General features: G+C 34.2%; 1 protein-coding gene across 3 annotated transcripts in view; it reads left to right on the plus strand.

Moving 5' to 3' along the window:
* The window catches only part of LOC116852612 (SEC14-like protein 2), a 158,808-nt gene that overhangs the window by 44,999 nt on the left and 111,535 nt on the right, over positions 1-2,274 (plus strand). For all 3 annotated transcript variants that reach the window (XM_032833138.1, XM_032833136.1, XM_032833139.1), the window contains 2 exons: positions 546-755; positions 875-955. In XM_032833138.1, coding sequence (XP_032689029.1) covers positions 546-755; positions 875-955 — 291 coding nt within the window. The remainder of the gene's footprint in view (positions 1-545; positions 756-874; positions 956-2,274) is intronic.

The raw sequence follows: 2,274 nt of genomic DNA on the forward strand, positions 1-2,274 counted from the left end.
CGTTATATTGTTGCAACATATTCTATGTTGGTTCAGAATTCTATATTAAAATAAATCTAATATTTATTTTTTTTTCAAGAGTAGCTATTAAGAAGCATTTGTCAAAGCCTCCTAAAAACCTTTCCCCAAGATTTTTACATTACAGTAATTTCCTTGCTAACAATGAAAAATGCATGAACGTTCGAGCGAGCGAAACAGTCGTCGGGACACCGCGTATTGCTCACGTATAGACGAGACAGTGTGAGTCAAGCGTTTTCTTAGTGTGTGTCACACGTATTTTAGGACGGCATTTCTGTTCAGACGTCTTATAATGCTATTTCTCTCGTTCTTACATTTGCGATAGAGGATGGAAGATCGCCGCGACTCCCACCACTATTCCCTCTCCAAGCGTCCGACGATCGTATACCGCTAGCTCCCTCCACCACTCCGTGCTGCTCATGGCTCACCTACACGCAGCAGTGTATGAGTGACGCGTTATCGTGTGCGAGTCAGACGGATATTCGGACGGCATTAACGCCGGTGCGTGTACATGAATACTTTTGCAGTTATCGTCGTACCGTTTGCCGGCTTAGATATGTACGGAATATTACACGTAACAACACAGAAAGATTTCATCAAATTTACAATAAAGATTTTGGATCAGTATATGAAATTAGCCAGAGAACAAGCCAAACAGCATGGACAAGTCGCTAATCAACTAACGGTTATCTTTGATATGGAGGGATTTAATTTGAAGCAATACTTGTGGAAACCAGGTATTTGTATAAAACCAAATGTACCTCAGAAACTGCTATTATTTTATATGCGTGATATTTTTTATTCATATCTTTTTCATTATTACTAATTTACTATATGTGTATATAATTTCTTACAGCAGGTGAATTGGTTCTTATACTTATCCAAATGTACGAGGCGAATTACCCAGAAATTCTAAAGATGTGTTTTATCATTAACGGTAAGTTTATCGAACCAATTCCGTAAATACAAATATACAGAGTGTGCCATTTTAATCAGTACAGGCAATTATCTCGTAAACTAAGCAAAATATCAAAAATATTTCAGACAAAAATTGCTAAATAAAAATAACAAAATAAATAACAAGTAGGTTCCAAGGGAGACATCTAAAAGTGACCTTGACTTTAATCTTCGCGGCTATTGTCAAAGCTATTTCAAGATCACGTTGATTTTTTTAAATAGAACCTTGTACTCTTTATATATTTTTGTAACTTATCTCGAGAGCTTTTCAAGATACTATAATAATTTAATAAATACTTAAAAAGAACTTAGTGAAAAAATATATTATTATAATGTTTTGAAAAGCTCTCAAAGTAAGCTATAAAGATATGTAATAAAAAATGAAGGAGTTTTATTTAAAAAATTCAAGGTGACTTTGTCCTGACTTTGGCGATTCCAACCAAGATCAAACTAATAATATCAGTAAATAAATCTCTTTACACCCTACCCTTATAGAAATATCATACTAACAAGGAGATGACGCCAATTAGGAAATCGCTTTTCCAACAAGTCATAGTGCGTTCGATAGCTTACATGTAGCTAATAAAAACCCTAAAGGCGTTTGTGCCAATGGGCCTTCGTTTAGGAGAAATTACAAAACAAAGTTAGGGTCACGCAACTATGTCCCATGTAAAGAAGAACATTAGAATCTTTTTCGAGTAAGCGGCGTAGCTGAGCCGACTAAGGCTCCCGTCCATACATTTTTGCGCCGGCGGCGTGCGTTCGAGTCCCGCCGACGACTGCTTCGCTTTTTTTTTTTTTTCAATTTTGGATATATAAAAGACACTACATTAATCATTATTTATTTTTTTAAATTTATTTTGTTTTTCTATGTAAAAATAAGGACATTTCGGGATGTTTGAACGCAATACGAAATAAAAAACAGTTTTAAAGTCATGAACTGATTATATTTCTCATGCAATGTACATGTGTTATTTTGTCAAGAATATTTTGTACAATATAAACTTTCTTTTATAATTATATATTTATTTACATACGATAAAAGGTTTCCATCGCTTCGCAATGTTGTGGATGAAAATTGATGTAAAAATAAACATCGCATATCGATGTACATCTTGGCGGTATAAATTATAAATTATATTTTGGTTTATTATTTTTGTTGTTGAATTTTTTATATGTAGAATAAAAGTGTGAAAAGTGTGTATTATAAAAAGATGAGACTCGCAAATGGACAAGCAGGTATATTCGTCAGTGTTCACTTGTAAGAAAGGACCTTTGTTAGGTAGAGTCCCCCCCTCC

Source organism: Odontomachus brunneus, unplaced genomic scaffold, assembly GCF_010583005.1.
Source record: "Odontomachus brunneus isolate Ranch 3 - 2012 unplaced genomic scaffold, Obru_v1 Obru_scaffold_240, whole genome shotgun sequence".
NCBI lineage: Eukaryota > Metazoa > Arthropoda > Insecta > Hymenoptera > Formicidae > Odontomachus > Odontomachus brunneus.